The following is a 20,614-nucleotide window of genomic DNA, read 5'->3' as shown; positions in this document are numbered from 1 at the left end:
CTTGTACTATTCCCCTGTGTCCTGCGTGATGGGTTTACAGGTGCGTGCCACCAGTTTTGTTGTTGCTGTTGTTGTTTGGAGACCTGGCTCAGAGTAGCCCAGGCTCTCTTAAACTCACTTGTGTAGCTCAAGATGAATTCCACACTCTTCTGCTCCATGCCCCAAGAGCTGGGATGACAGGTCTGTCCTCAGACACTGATCCTCCTTTAACGCAGGTAAATTCCTGGACACCAAGACCCCTGGTGGTGGAGGACAGGCAACAGGAGGAAGCCTAGGGTTGCAATCTCTACAATGTAGACAGAAATCCCAGCTATTGACTATTTGGCCAGGAAGAGGTGACTAATTGAACAAGGGTGTTAGTGATCCTCACAAACACATCTGCAATGACGAATGCTTGAGCTGGAAAGAGCGTGGGAGCCAGAAAGGTGGTGGAAGTGAGAGTGGGGGCAGGGGTTCCGCCTGGTCTGTGGATTAAAGATCTCAGGAAGCCTCTAAGAGGCAGAGAGCAAGGTTCTGTAATCCCCCACTTGCCATCTGAACTCAGCCTACCAGGGAGAGAACTTTCTGCCACGTAACTCTGCCCTACTTTGCTTTTGACTTGAGAAGGGGTCAGTCAAGAAGGCATCCACGTAGCGGGAAGGGGAAAAAAAAAAAAGAAGGCATCTACGTCCTGATTTGTACGCCCTTTCCTCCATTGAACCGGGCTGGGATGCGGGCTAGGGCTGGGAATTTCCGGCCTTAGGATGAACCATGCAGTGCACAGACAGTCACGTCGCTTATTAGGTCGCAAGGAAGGCGAAGCAGCCATCCCCAAGAACTCTTCATACACACACACACACACACACACACACACACACACACACACGCCACACACACACACTCGTAACTACAAAGCCTGTGGCATTGCACCCTAAAACTTGGCCACTCGCTCCGCCCCCGGGCCCCGCCTCCAATGCTCTCCCTCCCACTCCCACACCCGCTTTATAAAGTGGGGCTTTAGGTGCAACCGTGAAACGCTTATGAGCTACGGGCTCCAGATCTTCTTCTGCACCAGAGCAAGTCTAAGTCTGAGCCGGCTCCCCCAGAACTCCAGCTGCTGGGTCTTGAACTCCTGCGTTCCGGAGTCCTAGCGTTGCTGCACCCAAGGCCACCCCCAGAATCATGCGCTGCGCTCCGACAGCAGGCGCTGCCCTGGTGCTATGCGCGGCTACTGCGGGGCTTTTGAGCGCGCAAGGGCGCCCTGCACAGCCAGAGCCACCGCGCTTTGCATCCTGGGACGAGATGAACTTGCTGGCTCACGGGCTGCTACAGCTCGGCCATGGGCTGCGCGAACACGTGGAGCGCACCCGTGGGCAGCTGGGCGCGCTGGAGCGCCGCATGGCTGCCTGTGGTAACGCTTGTCAGGGGCCCAAGGGAAAAGATGCACCCTTCAAAGACTCCGAGGATAGAGTCCCTGAAGGCCAGACTCCTGAGACTCTGCAGAGTTTGCAGGTAGGCGCATCTACTAGGACTCTGACTCTACTTAGACTAACGAGTCTAGTACTCCAGGACCTGGGTGGAGAAGGGCCTCAGAGCAGACTGTGAAAGGGTAGAAGGGAGGGTGAATAAGAGGAGGTTGCCGACATAAAGCCAGGTCTTCACTAGCCTTGCATATCTTCAGACTCAGCTCAAGGCTCAAAACAGCAAGATCCAGCAATTGTTCCAGAAGGTGGCCCAGCAGCAGAGATACCTATCAAAGCAGAATCTGAGAATACAGAATCTTCAGAGCCAGGTAATTACCCCAGCAATTGGCCCAAATGGGAAAGAGGAAACAAAGTGGGGGTGAAATGTAGTGATGAAATGTGGCTAAGCAGTTGTTATGGCATGAGTCAAAAGATCTAACCACCCGTTTCCTGCCCGGTCTTAGATAGACCTCTTGGCCCCCACGCACCTAGACAATGGAGTAGACAAGACTTCGAGGGGAAAGAGGCTTCCCAAGATGACCCAGCTCATTGGCTTGACTCCCAACGCCACCCACTTACACAGTGAGTATCTCTGGTCTTTGCTGTCATCTGGCAACTCCCCAACCACCCCACTTGCCATTCCAATCCTTAGCCTTCTTGTCAGGTCCACCTTAATAGGAAAGAAAGAGATTCTGGCCTTGGGTTCCTGTGGGCTCACTAGGCTCTCATCAAGGGTATTTTTATATATTGCACCCTCTTCACTTATGATCCTGCTTGGCCAGACCACCCCACCATTCTTTCCCAGCAAGAATCTTCCCAAAATCTTATTAGCCGTTAACCAGAACAAGTAGAGGAAGGCAGATCATAAGGAGCTAAAGTTTCAGGGGTTCTGGGAGATGGTGGTGTAGCTCAGGGACATCATGCAAAGGAATCCAGGGCTGTGTGTGGATGTGTGTGCGTTCCCGAGGTTTGGAACCCTCCAACATCTCTTGATGTAACTATAAAAGGGAAAACCAGAGTAAGCACACCCCCACCCCGGCTCCTAGACTAGACACATCCTCTTACATCTTACAGATACAGATCCTTTGTCCTGTATGCTTCCATCCAGTCACATACACATATATACATAACAGTTTCGATCACAATTTCTAGGTCTTAGATTGTGGATGTCCATGCCCAATACTTTGTTTCAAATTGAAGTGTGTGTGGAGCTACGCAGTGCGGGATGGGCGGGTGGGGGATGGGGGGCACAGAGTCAGAGGCTCCCAGTTCCAACCCTGAGTTCATGCCTATTCGTTCACCCTTCTTGACATCTGTGGCTCTCCACAGCCAACTAGGTGAAAGTTTGGATATCCCCTTCACACCCTAAGGCTGCTTGCTGGCTTTCAGCCCAATCCTCCTTAGACTTAATTCCTCCCCTGGCTTTTACTTAGGCAAGTACCTAGGCATGGCGAGGGTCATGGATGAGCTTTTCCAGGGTCGGCAGGCATAGGTTCTGGATGGGTGATGTGGTGGAAGAGAAGAGCTGAGGGGGTGGTTTTGTGGCTTTGGAACTCCCAGACTCAGCCTAGCCAAGTAGAGGAAAGTTCAGAGCTGGAGAGACAAACAGCTGGCCCTAATGGGAACCACATGGGTGGTTTGGCAGTGTGCCTGTCCCGATTGGATGAGAGGAAAGTAGGGGAAAGGGAGCTAGCTGCCCGAGGGATTGGAAAGTATACTTCCCATCTTTCTGGGTCTGCCCCCACTCCTGGCAGTGCAGACGGAGCTGGCTGGCAGAAAGTGCCTGCATGCCCCTCCCCCAGTGACCTTTCTCCTACTTTCCCTGGCTGGGCTGGGGGTGGTTCTTCCTGAATTTAGAGGACTTGTCAAGGCCAAGTTCTTTCTCTCCTCCTCTCCTCTTTTTCTTTTCTTCCTCTTCCCCCTTCTTCTGGTAACAGACATAGCCGTATCCCACACACACACCCAGCCTCAGTCTCCCAGTCCCACTGTCAGCATCTTCTACTAATTCAGAGTACCCCTTTGCTCAGTCAGCTCAGCTCTTGCCTTACCCCAGATCCACCCCGTCCATTGTTTGAAGTCTTCACTGAAACACTGACTGTGGGGTAGGCTTTAGGTGGTTACAGGTCCCTACTGTGGACAAACTTCCTCCTCGTCTCTGGCCTCAGTGGGAGGAGTGGGGACATGCCTCCAGATGACTCTTCATCAGCGACAATACCTCTGTTCACTTTTGGGAGTCTAACAGGGCTTGAGAGAGTGGAATAGCATCCTTTTAGAAGCTGAGACCCAGAGAAAGGAATGGGAAAATGGAATCCCTGGCATCAGGACCATGTGCTGATTGTCAATAACAGGAAGGTGTGATACATGGGAAAAAGGCTCAGGGAGAGAAGCCTTTGTGACCTGAGAGGGTAGACAAGCAGAGTGGGAAGAGTGAAGATTGGTCAAGGGACTGACCGTTCCTTAGTGTGCCTTGAGGACCCTACTGGAGAATGCTATAATGAGGCAGGAACGAGTTTAGGCAAATCACCCTGGGGCTCATCCTCTACCACCCAGCCTTCACACTCACCAGTCTCCTGAAATCACTGGGGGCTTCTCTCCTGCTTCACTCTCTCCCTTTGTCTACTTTCAGGGCCGCCCCGGGACTGCCAGGAACTCTTCCAAGAAGGGGAGCGGCACAGTGGACTTTTCCAGATCCAGCCTCTGGGGTCTCCACCATTTTTGGTCAACTGTGAGATGACTTCAGGTAGGATGTGCTGACACCCACCCCCCCAAGGAGCCTCCTTGCCATGCACAGCCCTGATGTCATAAAATAAAGCCATGTATAGATCAATAATTACAAGCACTTACCTAGCTTGTATAAGCTCCTGAGATCCTTCCACAGTAACACACACCCTATTATGCAGCTTGTAGGATGTAGCCTGTAGGAGGTATATAGATAATCTTCTTCCCTATTGACAGGCATCGCAAGCTCAGTGATAGGTTTCTGTGGTTAAGGTGTACAGCTGTCCAGGCCTAGTCATCTACAAGGTGAGATCAAGGCCAGCCTGGGTAACTTAGTATAACCCTGTCATGCAATAACAAAATATAAGTGAGCTGGGGGCATAGCTTAATGGGAAAGTGCCTCCTACAATGTACAAGACCCTAAATTCAATGCATAGAACCACAGTTGGATATGGTGACTTGTGCCTATATTTATAATCCCAATACTTGGGAGGTTGAGGCAAAATGATTGTTGAAAGTGCAAGGCCAGCCTTATCTCAGTCTTCATGGGCTGGGAATAAAGCTCAGTTGGTAAAGCGCTTCCATTGAATGTATGAAGCCCTGGCTTCCATCTCCAACACTGCATAAAATGGGTATGATAGTGCAAGTCTGCTACCCAAAACTCTGGAGGTGGTAGCAGGCTGATGAGGAGTTTGAGATCATCCACAGTTACATAGTGAGTTGAAGGACAGCTTGGGCTATAGGAAAAAGGTAGTCTAAGGTAGAGACTCTGTTTCAAACAACAAAACACATATACTCCTGGTTCCTGCAGGCTCCTAGGATAGAAGTCTGTTCTGATCCCACCCCCTGCGGGGACTGATGAGTGTGTTGCCCTTCCTGGGATTGTATGGGAGCATGATATTAGGCTTGCAAGCTAGGTAGGGCTATCAGTTTCCCTGTGAGAAGGGACTTCTGGTGACTTTTTGTCTTTCTGGGCAGATGGAGGCTGGACAGTGATTCAGAGACGCCTGAACGGCTCTGTGGACTTCAACCAGTCCTGGGAAGCCTACAAGGATGGCTTCGGAGATCCCCAAGGTAGGTGTTTCTCTGGAGGCCATAGTCATGGAAGGAGCAAAGGGTGCGAGAGTTGAGCCTGGCTCACATATGATTTCTCTTGATTCAGGCGAGTTCTGGCTGGGCCTGGAAAAGATGCACAGCATCACAGGGAACCGAGGAAGCCAATTGGCTGTGCAGCTCCAGGACTGGGATGGCAATGCCAAATTGCTCCAATTTCCCATCCATTTGGGGGGTGAGGACACAGCCTACAGCCTGCAGCTCACTGAGCCCACGGCCAATGAGCTGGGTGCCACCAATGTTTCCCCCAATGGCCTTTCCCTGCCCTTCTCTACTTGGGACCAAGACCATGACCTCCGTGGGGACCTTAACTGTGCCAAGAGCCTCTCTGGTAAGCAGGTTTTATTCCCACTGTAGCCTACATTCAGTCCCAAAGTGTGTATCCATGCCCTGCCCCCCTTTTCTCCTTGCCTCCTGTGTGCCTATGGGCCAGTCATTGAATTAATCTCTGCTGTTTTCAGTTTCCCTGTCTTTAAGTGAACATAATCATGGTGCCTGCTTTTGAAAATTCAACTGAGAACATTTGTGGGTGTGTAGCTGCCACAGGGCAAAGCCAAGACAAACCCTTGTCTTATTCTTTTCAATTCTGAGGTATAGGGTCTTGTGCCATTCTGGCACAGAGCTACACCCTGACCCCTGGTGTTTTGTTTTTGTTGTCTGTTTGACTCAGGGTCTTATATAGCTCTAGCTGGCCTTGAACTTGTTATACAGCTAAAGATAAGCTTAAAGGGTCAGCCTCGGAGCTGGAAAGATGGCTCAGTGGTTAAGAGCACTGACTGCTCTTCCCAGGGGTCCTGAGTTCAATTCCCAGCAACTCCATGGTGGCTCACAACCACCTCCAATGGGGTCTGATGCCCTCTTCTGGTGTGTCTGAAGAGAGCAATGGTGTATTCATATACATTAAATAAATAAACCATTTAAAAAGGGAGGGGGGCATCAGCCTCTAACTCCTGAGTGTTGGGGTAACAGGCATGTGCCATTGTGCTCCTGAGGATCAATCCCACAATTCCATGTCTGGTAGGCAAGCACTGTAACAAATGAGCTACAGTACTAGCTCTTTTTCTGCTTCACTTATTCAGTCAGGATCAAATTATAAAGAGCAGGCTGGCCTCAAACTTCCTATCATACTGCTGAGCACTGTGACTACAAATTTCTACCCACAAACTGCTTCATAGTGTAGCTCATTTGGCAGAGAACCTACCTAACATGAGTGAAGGCCTAGGTTTCATTACCCATACCATATAAAACACACATGGTTGTGCAATGTCAACCATAGACTCAGAAAGAGGAGGCAGGTAAAGCAGACATTTTAAATTGTCTTTGGCCACGTGGAGAGTTTGAGGCCAGCCCGATAGGAGACCCCGTCACAAAACAAAAATAGGACTTATGAGATGGCTCAGCCAGTAACAGTGTTTGCCTACAATCCTGAAGACCTAAGTTTGATCTCCAAGACTCACATAGTAGAAAGAGATCACTGGCTCGCTCCCACAAGCTGTCCTCTGACCTTCATACCCACTGTGGCATGTACACCCACACACATATACACGGGAACACAAAGTAAATAAATGTAATAAATTCTAAAGGTGTAAAATCCAAAGTTCATCTTGTCTCCAACTGTGCTCTCTCTCTCTCTCTCTCCTCTCTCTCTCTCTCTCTCTCTCAGTATGGAAACCCAAGACCTTGACCACATCTCCTGTTCTTTAACCCTATAGGTGGCTGGTGGTTTGGTACCTGTAGCCATTCCAATCTCAATGGACAATACTTCCACTCTATCCCACGGCAACGGCAGGAGCGTAAAAAGGGTATCTTCTGGAAAACATGGAAGGGCCGCTACTATCCTCTGCAGGCTACCACCCTGCTGATCCAGCCCATGGAGGCTACAGCAGCCTCTTAGCCTCCTCACTGGAGCCTGGTTCCAGGCCTAAGAAGACAGTGACTTTGGTTGTGGCCCTGAGATTTGGCCATTCTCTGCTGGGGGCAGGAGCTCTAAGTAGGGCTATCTGCGTCTTGTGGACAAAGAAGAAGCCCGTAACTGGAGAGACTGGAGGACCCCTTTTCCGTGTTGGGGTCTGCAAGCATTGTTGTCTGAAACAGTCAGAGCAACAGGAAACAAATGGCCCAGATCCAGAAAACATGGGCTCGAGGGGCACTGAATATCACTTCTCGCCTACCAGAGAAGTTGGGGATGCAGAGGGACCACTACAGTCCAACTAGCTGGGCCCTTAATGGCGGACTCAGTCATATTGACTGACTGGAGACAGGGTGCCAGGAGCCCTGGATACACTCATGGTGCTGTTGTAGGTGCTGTGGATGCACAGGTGCTAACTGTGGTTCCCAGGCACAGCTCACAGCATTCTTACAATAAAAACAACCTCAGAACATTTTGTTCTCTGTTGTTTCATTTGATTTTTCAAAGTGAATAGTTTCAAAGTTCAAGTAAACATGTTCCTCGGACATCGTATTCCCAGATCCGTTAAGGACAGAACTGGTTGGCTATTCCTTCCCAGTGATTTCAGCTTCCTTCTTTTAGTATTTCATGATGTGAGCCTCTCTTGTTTATATTTCAAAATCTCAAAACAGGTCCAGGGAGATGGCTCAGTGATTAGGAACATTCGTTCTTCCAGAGGGCCTGGGTTTGGTTCCCAGCCTTTACATAGCAGCTAACAATAGCCTATAACTCTACTTCAAGGGGGTCCAATGCCGCCTCTGACCTCTACTGGCTCCTGTACAAATGTGATAATATGCAAATATTTAGGCACTCATATAGAAAAGAAAGTATTGTTTAAAAAACAGAGTTAGGGAAATGGCTTAATGATTCCAAACACTTGCTGTCTAAGCCTGGTGACTGAGTTCAAGCACCCAAAAGGTCAAAGGACAGAACAGATTCCGCAAAGTTGGCCTTTGACCACCACATACAAGCCATGGCACTTGGGCTGTCACACAGATATATACACAATAATTGTTTTTTTTTTAATTTTTAAAAGTTAAAAATCATATAACTCATGCAGTCCAATCATTAGGGAAGTTGGTGATAGAGACAAGTAAAAAGTCTTTCTGATCAGTACTCGGTGGGGTACACACAGATCTCCAGCCCCTGGGAGCTGGACATAGGAGCTTTGCAAACTCTAAGCCAGACTAGGCAATACAACAAGATCCTGTATCACAAACAGGGTGAGTACTGTAGATGTAGCTCAACTGGACATACGAAGCATGCACAGACCCTGGGTTCTTTCCCAGCAGCACTGCATAAATAAAGTATAGCGCTAGATAACACTGTAATGCTCGTATTTGGGAGGTGGAGGCATGAGGATTAGAAGTTGAGGTAACCTGGGCTACAAGAAAGAAAAAGAAGAGAGAAAAGCAAAATGAGATGAAGTTAATTTTAGAAATCTAAACCCGATGTCATATTCCATACTTGTAATTTCAGCACTTGGGGAGCTGAGGCAGGGGGACCAGAATTACCATGAGTTTGAGTCCAACTTAGGCTATATAGTAAGACCTTGACTAATAAAAACAAAGACGTTAAAAAAGTATTTATTTGTTTGATTGCTTATGTATTTATTTATTCATCATTTATACACGTGGGCAAACTTCTGCCTTGACGCTTGTACAAAGTTCAGAGGACAGCTTGCAGGTCGATCCTTCACGTGTGTCTCAGGAATCCACACTTGGCAGCAACCTCCTTCACCTGGTAGGCCATCTTGCCAGTGCCACACATTTTCCTATTCAATGTGTGATCAATATTTTACAGAGCTTTTGCATTTTGAGACGAGGTTTCCTATAGCCTAAGCTGGCCTCTAAGTCAGTATGTTGCTGAGGCTTGCCTTGCTCCTCCTGCCTCCACTTTCTGACTGCTTCAATGACAGGCTAGACCTACCCTTCCTAGCTTATGCTATTTTTTTAAATTTCTTCTAAGTTATTCTGATGGCTGTATGTATTATCTGCTTCTAGCACTTCTCAGTTTGGACCAGCCATGACACACAGACTTATTGAACATGAGCCACTGGCTAGTGACTGCCATACTGGGTAGCATATTGGTAGCATAAACACAAACACAAGGTTTTCAGTAAATTCTTGACATTTTTTTTAAATTTATTTATTATATGTAAGTACACTGTAGCTGTCTTCAGACACTCCAGAAGAGGGAGTCAGATCTCGTTACGGATGGTTTTGAGCCACCATGTGGTTGCTGGGATTTGAACTCCAGACCTTTGGAAGAGCAGCCGGGTGCTCTTACCCACTGAGCCATCTCACCAGCCCAATTCTTGACATTTTTGACCATACCAAAATGGTATGAGAGAAGAGGAGGGACAGACAGGAGTATTGTTCTATATCACAAAAACACACTTGAGGCTAGTGAGATGGCTCACCAGGTAAAAGAGCATCAACGTGGGTGCTATGAATCAAACATGGCTCCTCTGCAAGAACAGCAAGCACTTCCAATTACTGAGCCATTTTTTAAACCCTATTATTTATTTATTTATATTGGTCCTGAGACTTGAACCCAGGACTTCTGGAAGAACAGCCAGTGCACTTAACCACTAAGCCATCTCTCCAACCCCTAAAATACTTTTAAAAATATAAACATAGAACTGAAAATATTTCAGGATGGTGTGCTTATTAAGCATGTCTTAGGTTCAACACACAGCATGGGGTGTGGGGAGAGACAAAAATAAAAGTCAAGGGTACACCAACCTATACTTTTGACTCAGCAAATCTACACTTAGCATTTGTTCATTAGATATGGTTTATGTAAATTTTACTTAAAGAAATCAGACTGTGTCAGTAAAGTATACTGGCATATGCCTGTAATTCCAGCGTTTGGAAGGTGGGTAGAAGAAAGATAATCAAGATTATCCCTGGCTGCCTAGTGAGATGGAGGCCAGCCTGGGGTATGTAAGACCCTGCCTCAAAAAAACAAAAACAAAAACAAAAAACCCTTAGAGTGTTTTGCCTAGCATGCATGAAGACCTGAGTTCCTAGAACAACATTCTCCAATCATAATATTCTTTAATGACAGTATTTGGAAGATGAAGGTATGAAGATCAAGAGTTTTAAGTCAGGGCTGCAGAGATGGCTCAGGGTTACATGGGATTGATTTCTAGCATCCACTTGGCAGTTCACAACTGTTCATACTTCCCATTCTCACATTCTCGGGTATCTGACTTCCTCTTCTGGCCTTCATAGGCAAAACATACATGCACATAAAAAATTAATTAATTAAAAGATTATCATACACAGACATACACAAAGACCATACACAAAGGAGGGAGAGAGAGAGAGAGAGAGAATGAAAACCAAAAGGAAAAAAAAACACCATCACTCTGAAGGGAAGGGAATTGGTTCAAGGCAGAGCGCCTGCCCAGTTCACACAACGCAGATGCCGTGACACACATTCGCTTCTTGGGAAGCTGAGGCAGCAGACTCACAAATTTGAAGCCAAGCTCAACTACACAGTCAGTTCCAGGCCAGCCTGAGATACAGTGGGACCCTATCTCAAAAGCCAAAACCAAGTCAAAACAACAAGCCACCAAAATGATAGGTTGGGGCTGTATCTTAGTTGTAGAGCACTGTACCTACCTCATATTCATTAAGGCAGCATTTGGTTCCATCCCCCAAAACTGAAGGGGGGTACTTTTTCAAAATGTAGTTCCATTCATAAAATATGTGTGTATATGAGTTCATGTGTATGCGTTTGATACAGGGTGGGTTGATACACACTGTGCATGTGAAGGCTAGAGGCCAATTGTAGGCATACATTTTTTTGCAACTTACTTTTAATAAGGGTTCAACCTCTCCTCTAGCCCACCACCCAGCAGAGGTAGTAAAAGAGAAAAGTTGTTAGGATATGGGGGAGGTGGACCTGTTCAGCAGTAGTTCTTTGGGGGCAAGCGCAACCTTCTTTGGCAGCAGTTCAGTCCTGTAGCAAACACCAAATACGACTGTTCATCTGCAGACCAGTCCTCTAGGCAGGCAGACACCATACTTGAACCAGCAGCTGTAGTTCAATCCTGAAGAAACTGCCAGGCTCGCCATCTGGCCTGACCCAAGGCCACTGAAAAGGCAAGCTGCCTCAGGAACCTCACAAGTTGTTCTGTGTTGGACTTTCTTACCTCACGTTGAGCTCAGCAATGCTATGTAAGATGAACCAATACATGTGAGTCGCTAGTGAAGAATAGAGAAGTGGAACAAACGAAACCAGTGGTCAGTGCTTGTCTCCCACTGTCTGTGGAGTCATATTTATACTCCTTCATCACTGGTCCTTTCACACGCTTCCTATATCAAAACAACCTTTCACCGGTTTCTGCTTCTGGAAGACAGTCTTTCATGTGCCTGCTTTAGCAAGACATCCTTTCACCTGTGTGCCCCAGCAAACCATCATTTGACATAACTCACTTTCCAAAGAAACTACAAGTTTCCACTTAAGTCAATAGTGGTGTCTTTAATTATTCTCTTATTTATTTGTTTGTTTGTTTGTTTTTGGTTTGGTTTTTCGAGACAGGGTTTCTCTGTATAAATAGCCCTGGCTGTCCCGGAACTCACTTTGTAGACCAGGCTGGCCTCTAACTCAGAAATCCACCTGCCTCTGCCTCCTGAGTGCTAGGATTAAAGGCGTGCGCCACCATCACCTGGCTCTGATTTATTTTTTGAGGTAGGATGTTTCATTGAACCAGGGGCTCATAGATTAAGACAGACTGGCTGGCCAGCATGTATTAGGGACCTTGCTCTTCCCCAGTAATGGTTGCTGCCACCTCAGATTCTCAGCCTTTTTTTTTTTTAAATTTAATGTAGTATGCTATCTTTATGCACATCAGAAACGAGCTTCGGATCCCATTACAGATGGTTGTAAGCCACCATGTGAATGCTGGAAATTGAACTCAGGAACTCTGCAAGAGCAACCAACTGGCAATCTTAACCACTGAGCCATCTGTCCAGCCCCCACCTCAGCTTTTTAAATGGACTGCTGGAGATTTAGACTCAGCTCCTCATGCTTGCTTGAAGGGCAAGTATCTTACCACCTCGATCATTTCCATAACAGACTCATTTTAGAAACAGAATGTCAGCTGGGCAGTGGTAGCCCATGCCTTTAATCCCAGCACTTGAGAGGCAGAGACAGGAGGATTTCTGAGTTCGAGGCCAGCCCTTTCTACAGAGTGAGTTCCAGGACAGCCAAGGTTATAGAGAAACACTGTCTCAAGAAAGAAAAAAAAAAAAAAGAAAAGAAAAGAAAAAAAAGAAGCAGAATGTCATTTTTTTTTTTTTTGAGTCAGGGTCTCAAATGGTTCTCAGACTTGCTGTGTAGTCAAGGTTGACTTTGAACTCCTGATCCTCCCCCTTCTACCTCCTGAGTACCAGGGTGAAAAGCATGCACCATCATGCTGAGTTTATGCACAGTCCGTAGAGATGGAATCCAGGGCATTGTACATGTTAGGCAAGTACTCTACCAATGGAGCCAAGCCCCCAGCTTCCACTGCTACAGTTTGAATATGTCTGCACAAAGCTCATGCTGTAATGGGCACTTAGAAACTGCTTTTGGGGCTGGCAAGATGGCTCAGTGGGTAAGAGCGCTGACTGCTCTTCCAAAGGTCCTGAGTTCAAATCCCAGCAACCACATGGTGGCTCACAACCACCAGTAATGAGATCTGACTCCCTCTTCTGGTGTTGTCTGAAGACAGCTACAGTGTACTTATTTAAAATAATAAATAAATCTTTGAGCCAGAGCGAGCAGGGACTGAGTGAGCAGGACCGACTGGAGTGAGTAGAGGTCCTAAATTCAATTCCCAACAACCACATGAAGGCTCACAACTACAGTGTAGTCATATACATAAAAATAAATAAATAAATCTTAAAAAAAGAAAGAGAGAAAGAAAGGAAGAAAGAGAGAAAGAAAGGAAGAAAGAAGAAAGAAAGAAAGAAGAAAGAAAGAAAGAAGAAAGAAAGGAAGGAAGAAAGAAAGAAAGAAAGAAAGAAAGAAAGAAAGAAAGAAAGAAAGAAAGAAAGAAACTGCTTTTGATGCACTAGCCAAATGGCTTAGGCAGTAAAGGCGTCTTTCTGCCATCTCTGAGAACCTGAGTTTGATCTGGAAGACCTACATGGTGGAAGAAGAGGACTGCTACCAGTTGTTCTCTGACCTTCATATATAGGCACACACTTATACACATTAACAAATAAATAAATGCAATAAGTTTGTTGTTGTTTTTGTTCTTTGTTTTTGTTTTTCAAGATAGGATTTCTCTGTATAACCTTGGCTGGCCTGGAACTCACAGAGCTCTGCCTGCCTCTGCCTCTCCCGTTTTAAAGTACGGGAATTAAAGGTTTATGCCATTACCACTTAGCTACAATAACTTAAAAAAAAATTAACCTGCTTTTGCTTAAAAAGAAAAGAGAAGACAACCACTGAGGTTTTTTTGAGATGGTCCAACAATAAAGGCACTTGCCACCAAGCCTGAGGAACTGAGTTCAATTCTGAGAATCTACACAGTGGGTGGAATGACAGAACCAACTCATGCAGGTTGCCCTACACACACACACACACACACACACACACACACACACACACACACTGTAATAAAAATAAAAATATTTTAAAAGAAAAAATACCATTGACTTCTCACAGAGGAACTAAAGGCAAGATAAACACCGGGCCTCTCTGCCTTTGATTTATGTCTGAGCCTATGTGAAATCTCTACTACACTGTTTTCTGTTTAAAGGCTAAAGGCACAGAGTCATTGTCCTGAAACTTTGTAAACACAGCTCGCACCTCAGATGGAATAAGAGACAGTTCATTCTGTAGCCAACGATAAGTGACTGTGACCTTGAAGCTTGCATTCAGCTTACCCTGGTTACCATGGTCCAAAAATGGTAACCATTTTGTAATTTTTTTTATAGTCATAGAGCAAAAGAAAGTCATAACTACAGGCATTTTTCAAACACAACTGTGGGAACATCAGGTAGGCAGGTTACAGCAAAAATGGGGAAATCTTTATTATAGTATTTTTAATACTATCTGATGGTATACTGGGATTTGGGGGGGGGGGCTACATAAAAGCTAGTTACTAACTGATACATGCCAAAAGACACCAAGGTAGAAAATGAGTAGATTAAAAAAAAATTATTCTCTGTGTTTGGGTGTTTTGCCTGCATGTGTATCTGTGCACCATGCGTGTGCAGTGCCTGAGAAGGACAGGATAGGACATTAGATCTGCTAGAGCTGGAGTTACGGATGACTGTGAGCTGCTATGTGGATTCTGGGAATGAGCCTGAGTCTTCTGGAAAAGCAGCCAGTGTTCTTAACACTAAGTCATCTTTCTAGCCCCATGAGTGGAGTTTTTTGTTTTTTGTTTTTTGGGTTTTTTTAAAAGATTTTTACTTATTTATTTGTTTATGAGTACACTGTAGCTGCCCTCAGACACACCAGAAAAGGGCAGACACACCAGAAGAGGGCATTGGATTTCATTATAGATGGTTGTAAACCACCATGTGGTTGCTGGGAATTGAACTTAGGACCTCTGGGAGAGCAGTCAGTGCTCTTAACCACTGAGCCATCTCTCCAGCCCCCTGAGTTAGTTAACTATTTACTTACTTATTTGTTTGTTTGTTTGTTTGTATATATGAGAGATGGTCTTTCTACATAGTTCTGGCTGTCCTGGAATTCACTATGTAGATAAAGCCTCAAATTCACAGAGATCCTCTTGCCTCTGTCTCCCAAGTGCTAGGAGTAAAGGCATGCACCATCACATTAGCCAATAAAAAACTTTTTAAAAAGTCTACTCTACAGGCATTGTGCAGCATCATTGTTACTATATGACCTATCTTGCCAGACTATGACTGGCTATTATGAGGGCTAAAGAGAGGCCAGAGAGATAGCTCAGTGCTTAAGAGCATTTGCTGCTCTTACAGAGTATCTGGGTTCAGTTCTCAGCATTCACAGGGTAGCTCAAAGCCATTTGTAACTGCACTTCCAGGACTTTTGATGGCTTCTTCTGGCTATAAGCCTGTGGTACACATATATACATGTAGGCAAAGTACTCATACACATTTTTTTAAATTTAAACAAGGCTAAAGTTGCATAGTTTGGCAATTGACCCACAATATTTGTGTGTGCGTGTATATGTGTGTATTGAGAAAGAGTGTTTTCCTAAGCCCTGGCTATCCTGGATCTCACTCTGTAGATCAGGCTAGTCTCAAACTCAAAGATATACCTACCTATGCCTCCCTAGTGCTGAATTTAAATGTATGCTGCACTATACCTGGCTGGACCTGCAGCATGTCAACTGTCTGCAATGCTGAATCGTAGTCAATCAATTGGTCTCATAGAATCCTTAATTCAGGTGTGGCGTTTTCCTGGGAATTTCAGCTCACGACCTACAGTTTATCTTGAAGACTGGAGCTTCACAGGGTAGATAGAGCATCCCAAAGATGAGAGCTGTTTTCTATGTGGGGAAGGCTGCCCACTGGAGCAGATCATCCTGTAGGAAACCAGATCAGTCCCCTCCATAGCTAGCGACAATGCTAAGAGACACTATCAATGGATTATAGTTTAACAGACTGATATCTTAGCAGCCACCAGAGAGGAGGAGCTGGGACCATTTCTAGACGAAAGCTACTTAATTATGCACACATCTTGCCCTTGCCCTAATTCTTCCTCTATCTAAAACCAAAAGTTCATATCAGTATCCTAAAAAAAGAAACTTGTGGTCATTTAACCCTTTTTGAGGTTCCCTCTTTCCATGGTGACTAATTAAATAAGTCTCCTTTTTCTTCTTTCAACCATTATTTACGCCTTTAATTAGAGTATTAAGATGGTTGAGCCTGACTGGTTGAAACTTCAAGAGCAGTGCCTTTTGCCTCAAAATCTGGTTATAGTTGTGTTGGAAGAGGTAGGAGGACCAGGAGTACAAGGCTAGTCCATTTCGTGCAAAACCAAAACCAAGCCAAACAAACACTCAATGTGTTAGAGTTTAACCTCCAACGTAATATATTGTGTGCCTGTTTTTGTTTTGTTTTGTTTTCTTGTTGTTTGGTTTTTTGAGAAAGGGTATCTCTGTGTAGCCTTGGCTGTCCTGGAACTCCCTCTGTAGACCAGGTTTGGCTCGAACTCAAGATATCCACTTGCTTCTGCCTCCTGAGTGCTAGAATTAAAGGCATGTACCACCCACCACCTGGCCCAAGTCATAACATTAATGGTGTTAGATTAGATGAAACTCAAAGCAGTGGACTCAGGATGGCATTAGTGGCTTTAGTTGTTTCATGTTTTCTTTTTGTTAGTTTGTTCTCTGTAGGGTTGTTTGGTGGGCAACACGTGCAGTGGTGTGCATGGGGGTCAGAGGACAACTTTCTCGATTCAGTTCTCTCCTTCCACTTTTACTTAGGCTCCAGTGATTGAATTTAGACCACCAGAGGCCAGCACTTTACTTACTAAGCCATCTTGCCGGCCCTGTTCACTGGTTTATTATCATCATTTGAGATGTGGTGTGGTATAACTCAGGCTGGCTCCAAATTTACAATTTTGTCAAGGATGAGTTTGAACTGGATAGCCTCTGTCTGGCCTCTGCCTCTCAAGTGTTGGGATCATAGGTATGTAGTACCACGCCTAGATGGTTGGAACAAGGTCTTGTTTGAACTTCAGAACAGCAAGATTATGGAAACTTGTGTGGTCTAGAACTGGCTATGGTCTCAAGTTTCCTTTGATCCTCCTGCCTCAGCTTCCATAGTAGCTGGATTATTGCCATGCACCATCATGAGAGGTTTCCTTTTGTTTAACTCTTTGCTGCCAGATTCTACCTGCCATGAGATTATTGAGACCGTCTCTTTCAGTGTTGAATTGCCAGCACATAGTAGGCACTTAGTGTTTACTGAAGGTTGGATTAAAAGGTGTTTCTTGTCTTTATCTTCCTAATATTTTTCTAAAAGGTTTTTAATCAAACAATTAACATGATCTCACTTGTTTTAAAAACTCCCTCTGAGACAGAAGAGGTGATAGATATGTGCCTGTTATCCTTAGCACTTGGAAATAAGAAGCAAGAAGACCTGTTTAACATCATCCCTGATACATAGTGAGTTCAAGGTCAACTAGGTCTACCTGAGATGCTAAATAAATAAATAACTACTCTTTCTGGTGGCTTTAGGTAAAACAGTGGCCTGTGAGTGATGAGGGCAAAGGAGGGAGAGCAAAGAGGAAGAAACTGCCCAGTCTAGTGATGAGGGTCATGATTAAATGGTAGTATGAAGTTGGTGAGAAGCAACTAGAACCAGAATATTTTAGTTTATTTCTCTGTTGCTGTGATAAAATGCTGAGCAAAAGCAAGCCGGCAAGGAAAAGATTTATTTGGCTTACAGGTTACAGTCCACCAAGAGAAGCCAAGGCTGGAACTCAAGACAGGAATCTGAAAGCAGGAACTGAAGCAGAGACCACAGAGGAACACTGCATAGTAGCTTGTAGTCTCCCCTCCCCCAGCCTGAAACCTGCTTGCTCAGGGGTGGAGCTTCCTGCTCATTCGTTCTGCCATGCCCACTGCTGGAACCTGCCGCTTTGCTGTTCGGAGCCACACACGTGCTCACCTTTCTACTGGATCCGAGATTATTCGGTGGGAATCGGGTCCCCTCCCCCTTCCTTCATAACTAGTGTCTCAACAATAAAATTTGAGCTTTGATCAGAATGAATTTGTCTTAGCTCAGTTTCTTCTTTCGCCCCGGCTAGATTCCTCTCTTACAGCTGGAGTAGCCATATCAATCGAACAGAGTTCATGTTGGGAGCTGCTGGCTGCCGCAACAGTAGCTTGTTTCTAGGCTCATGTACAACTATGTTTCTTACAGTCAAGGCCTACCTGCTTAGGGATAGTACTGACTGAAATAGGTTAGGTTCTCCTATTTCAATTATTAGCAGTCAAGAAAATGTCCATAGACATGTCCATAGGCTAATCTGGTGGAGATAATTCCTCAACTGTAGTTTAGTTTTCTTGAATATGTAAAGCCAATAACCAAGATTAGCTGAGGAATGCAGGAGGATGAGGGACAGAATGAGGTAGTCAAGGGTGACAAGTGGAAAAAAGTCAGGATTCCCCAAACCCAGAATAGAAACAAGTATTATTTAACTACCATGTGGACTCTGCAGTTATGTTATTCTTCACTCAACAGATGCTCAGTACAAGAGTACAGAAACATTGTGCACACAGTCCCCTGCCCTCTTGGTACTGATAATTCTGTTAGTGACTACAAAAGTTTAAGTGAGGGCTGGTTGTGTGTGTGACTCAGTCACTAAGCACTTGCATATAGGCTCTAGGTTTGGTCCTAGTCACTAGAAAGAGAAAACAAAAAGTAACTAGATCAAGAAAGTGATGCATATTTTGTGTTCCTAACATTCTGAAAGACAGCAATACATTTGCAACGTATGCCACAGCTTTCCTTAGATATCAGACACTTTGCTACACACACAAAAATTAACTACAGGTCTTAAACGCATTTGTATACCAAAATACCATTTTGTATATTTAAAAAGAACACAAAGTAAAAATAAACTTTCTCTCTGTGTCTCTGTGTCTGTCTGTCTTCAGAGTTTATGTAGTTCTGGAACTGACTATAAAGACCAGGATGGCCTTGAGGTCACAGAGACATGCCTGCATCATCTTCTGAAAGGGTCTCATGTAGCTCCTGCTAGCCTAGAGATTGCCATACACTATATATGCACACACACACAAACTTGTGGTTCTGTTTATAGAATCCAGGATTTTGTTCTTGTTAAGCAAACACTCTTTTTATCTATCTCTTTAATTGGCATATTGGGCTAACTAGGCTAGCCTTACTTGTGATGGTTTGTATATTCTTGTGCCAGGGAGTGGCACCATTTGGAGGTGTGACCTGGTTGGAGTAGGTGTGCCTCTGTGGGTGTGAGTTTAAGATCCTCATCCTAGTTGCCTAGGAGTCAGTCTTCCACTAGCAGCCTTTGGATGAAGACATAGAACTCTCAGCTCCTCCTGCACCATGCCTGCCTGAATGCTGCCATGCTCCCACCTTGATGATAATGGACTGAACCTCTGAACTTGTAAGCCAGCCCCAATTAAATGTTGTTTTTATAAGACTTGCCTTGGTCATGGTGTCTGTTCACAGCAGCAAAACCCTAACTAAGACCTTGTTCAGCTGCCAGAGGCTGGGTTTTCCCCCGACTCCAGTTACAGCACCAGTTTCCAATGTAACATTTCCCTCTTACCCTGCATCATTCCCTATATAGAATTTATCACCCTATTGCTTCAACATATGCTTTAGCTTGGTATAGAGACACACATCTTTGACCTCAGCACTACTGAGGCAGAGTCACACAGATTTCTGTGAGTTCAAGACTAATCTTGACTCAATAGTGAGTTCTAGGACTGGCAAGACTACACAGAGAGACCCTGTCTCCAAAAATAAAAACTTAAGAAAAAAAGGATGAACCCGGGCGTGGTGGTGCACGCCTTCAATCCCAGCACTCAGGAGGCAGAGGATTTCTGAGTTCCAGGACAGCCTGGTCTACAGTGTGAGTTCCAGGACAGCCAGGGCTACACAGAAAAACCCTGTCTCAAAAAACCAAAAACCAAAACAAACCAAAACCAAACCAAAACAAAGCAAAAAAAGAAAGAAAGAAAGAAAGAAAGAGAGAGAGAGAGAGAGAGAGAGAGAGAGAGAGAGAGAGAGAAAGAAAAGAAAAAGAAACATGAATACAGGACCCTAAGGTTTCAGATCCCCTGAAACTGTGGTTACAGATGGTTGTAAGCCACCATGTTGGTACTGAGAATCAAACCTGGGTCTTCTATAAGAACAGAATGTGATCTTAGTGGATGAGTTATCTCTCTAGCCTCTTATTTTTGTTTGTTTTAGTAAGGGCCTCAAACTCCATATGTGGCAGGAGATGACCTTGGACTCAACTCTCCTAATGGCATATGCCACCACACCCAGTTTATGTGCATACTAAGAACTCTCATTTGAGCCCCATTTTCAGCCCCAAAGCAGCTTCTAAACACCTGTTATAGTGCCAGTAATAACTTTTCCCCCACTTCAGTGCTAGGGATTGAAATCAAGCCTTTGCATTCTAATTAATTTAGCTTCCAGCTTGAGAGATTTCTCAGTGGTTAAGATCATTGGCTGCTCTTACAGAAGACCCAGGTTTGATTCCCAGTGCCCACATGGTGGATCACAACTGTCTATTACTCCAGTTAAGGATCCAACATCATCTCTGACCTCTATGGGCACTGCAAACACATAGTGCACAACATGCAAACATAACACACATACACATAAATAAAATTAAGCTGCATTGCTGTTCCTTACTATTCTCCCAATCTCTTAATATCTGTTAAACAAAGACT

At 45.1% G+C, this 20,614-nt stretch overlaps 1 protein-coding gene across 1 annotated transcript; it reads left to right on the top strand.

The window, feature by feature from the left end:
* Positions 1 to 978: 978 nt before the first annotated feature.
* Positions 979 to 7,654, top strand: Angptl4 (angiopoietin-like 4). Its single transcript, NM_020581.2, has 7 exons — positions 979 to 1,491; positions 1,661 to 1,771; positions 1,907 to 2,024; positions 4,069 to 4,182; positions 5,139 to 5,234; positions 5,323 to 5,604; positions 6,986 to 7,654. The coding sequence occupies exons 1-7, from the start codon at positions 1,162 to 1,164 to the stop codon at positions 7,165 to 7,167; spliced, it is 1,233 nt and encodes a 410-aa protein (NP_065606.2). The 5' UTR covers positions 979 to 1,161; the 3' UTR covers positions 7,168 to 7,654.
* The last annotated feature ends 12,960 nt before the right edge of the window (positions 7,655 to 20,614 follow it).

Source organism: Mus musculus, chromosome 17, assembly GCF_000001635.26.
Source record: "Mus musculus strain C57BL/6J chromosome 17, GRCm38.p6 C57BL/6J".
Classification (NCBI taxonomy): Eukaryota; Metazoa; Chordata; class Mammalia; order Rodentia; family Muridae; genus Mus; species Mus musculus.
Note: the sequence above shows the minus strand (reverse complement) of the source record. Positions and strands in the feature narration are given on the sequence as shown.

Excerpts from the sequence above, each read along its gene's own strand:
- Angptl4 (NM_020581.2), top strand. The coding sequence starts at position 1,162 with ATGCGCTGCGCTCCGACAGCAGGCGCTGCCCTGGTGCTATGCGCGGCT. Across the intron at positions 1,492-1,660 it reads AGACTCTGCAGAGTTTGCAG|ACTCAGCTCAAGGCTCAAAA; the intron begins GTAGGCGCATCT and ends GCATATCTTCAG. Across the intron at positions 5,235-5,322 it reads TGGCTTCGGAGATCCCCAAG|GCGAGTTCTGGCTGGGCCTG; the intron begins GTAGGTGTTTCT and ends CTCTTGATTCAG.